The 1,758-nt window shown below is 45.2% G+C and overlaps 1 protein-coding gene across 10 annotated transcripts in view; it reads right to left on the bottom strand.

Annotated features, from left to right (window-relative positions):
- Positions 1–1,758, bottom strand: part of LOC109520448 (tumor protein D54-like) — a 30,345-nt gene that overhangs the window by 11,449 nt on the left and 17,138 nt on the right. For all 10 annotated transcript variants that reach the window (XM_019877676.1, XM_019877677.1, XM_019877678.1 and 7 more), the window contains one exon: positions 489–590. In XM_019877676.1, coding sequence (XP_019733235.1) covers positions 489–590 — 102 coding nt within the window. The remainder of the gene's footprint in view (positions 1–488; positions 591–1,758) is intronic.

The following is a 1,758-nucleotide window of genomic DNA, read 5'->3' as shown; positions in this document are numbered from 1 at the left end:
AAATACCATCGATGAAACGGTCGAATGCAGAGCGGCACTTTATCACGCCCCATGCTACGTTCGCATCAAAATACCCTGCGAGAGATGGCCGAAAGGAAGCGTGCAAGCTACTGAGCAGGGTGCAAGCGAGCCAGCAGCGTATGGACCCGGCAAGATGACTTTCATTCCGATAGTTTTGCTGGATTTTTATCAATAAATCACTTTTAAAATACAAAAAGGTTCCCGACCCCTGCACTAAACGATCAGGGTTCACATTTTGTATGAGAAGTTTAATTGGACAAACTATAATGCAAAACTTTCTAGAAGGATCAGCAGACACCCAGTTTGAGTGAAATATATCCAAAGTCTAAAAACTAACTCAATGAGCGCAGTGGACAGAACCCAAAGGGAAAGAAAGATTCTTTAAAAAAAAAAAGGTTGAGCATACGTGCTCAAAAGAGATCGTGATCACATGAAGGTCGCAACACTGCAGCCGAGCAGCGCCATACCTCATGTCGCCCAGTTTCCTGCTAATAGCCGAGCCCATGGTGGTGAGAGCTGCGCTGGTCTTCTGTCCTGCCTGGGAGAGGGTCTCCTGAGTCTTCTTGTATCTGCCGAAAGGGTAGAAGACCAGGATTGGGGTGTTACTTTTAAAATGTATTCCGATACAGTTACTAGTTACAGTCCACATACATTTAACAAAAGGGTTAAAAAAAAAAAAAGAACTGGGGGGTAACAAAACACTGTTGTTTAACTAAAAGCTTTTTGCTTTGCTGTTTTTCTGCGTAGACCATCCGCGTAGGTTCCAAATTTTCCTCTGCGCAGAAAATGTGGGCAATGCGGACACCTCGCTTAAATCACGGAAGTCGTTGATGTGTCAAGCATAAGCCAAGCTTTTGGCTTGTTCAATATACTATAGAGACACAGAACGATTAGAGAGGCAGATTGACAACATTGGCTTCATGGGTGTGACGGGCTCCATTAGATAGACAGACGGACAGAGTAGACGAGGGTTGCACGATATACCGGTTCTAATTTGCTACTGGGGTACTGAGGCATCTAAAATTATACTAAACTGCATTTGGTTTGTATAGGTACTTGCAGTGGCGCCGCTCGCCACGTGTGCAAACCCAAGTCCAATGAAGTTGGGATGTTGTGTTGAATGTGAATTAAAAACAAAATACAATATTTTGCAATAAAGTTGAACCTAGGTTTAATTGAATGCATTATATCAATGCCATCCATCCATCCATTTTCTACCGCTTATCCGGGATCGGGTCGCGGGGGCAGCAGCTTTAGCAGGGAAGGCCAGACTTCCCTCTCCCCAGCCACTTCTTCTAGCTCTTCCTGGGGTCTCCCAAGGTGTTTCTAAGCCAGCTGGGAGACTTGAGCCCTGTTCACACGGCACACATTTGGTCCGACGCTGCACCGAAATATTTTGTTGCGATATATTTTACACCGGACCAAATTTTGTGGAGCGGTCACACGTGCAAAGCCGCTGAGCGTGACAGCACCGGCGCAGCTCCACTTGCGGTCACACGTGCAGTTTCTGCTGCGGACCAAAACGACAGGAATGCGGAAGTAAAACAGGTTCGGGTCGGGTCGGGCTTCTCTCTCGCGGACTTTTATTTATTTTTCTTTTAATAAATATTATGGCGGACAATATTCTGTCCTTGTTCAGAATAGATCCACTTGTCGGCAGTCGTGGAATAAAGACGTGTTTACAGTCAATCGTGTGTGCTCCTTATGACTGCCACAATATATGTTTTAAAAAATGTA

This window comes from Hippocampus comes, unplaced genomic scaffold (genome assembly GCF_001891065.2).
Source record: "Hippocampus comes isolate QL1 unplaced genomic scaffold, H_comes_QL1_v1.1 scaffold1051, whole genome shotgun sequence".
In the NCBI taxonomy this organism is placed as follows: domain Eukaryota; kingdom Metazoa; phylum Chordata; class Actinopteri; order Syngnathiformes; family Syngnathidae; genus Hippocampus; species Hippocampus comes.
This window is presented reverse-complemented; position numbering and strand designations above follow the sequence as displayed.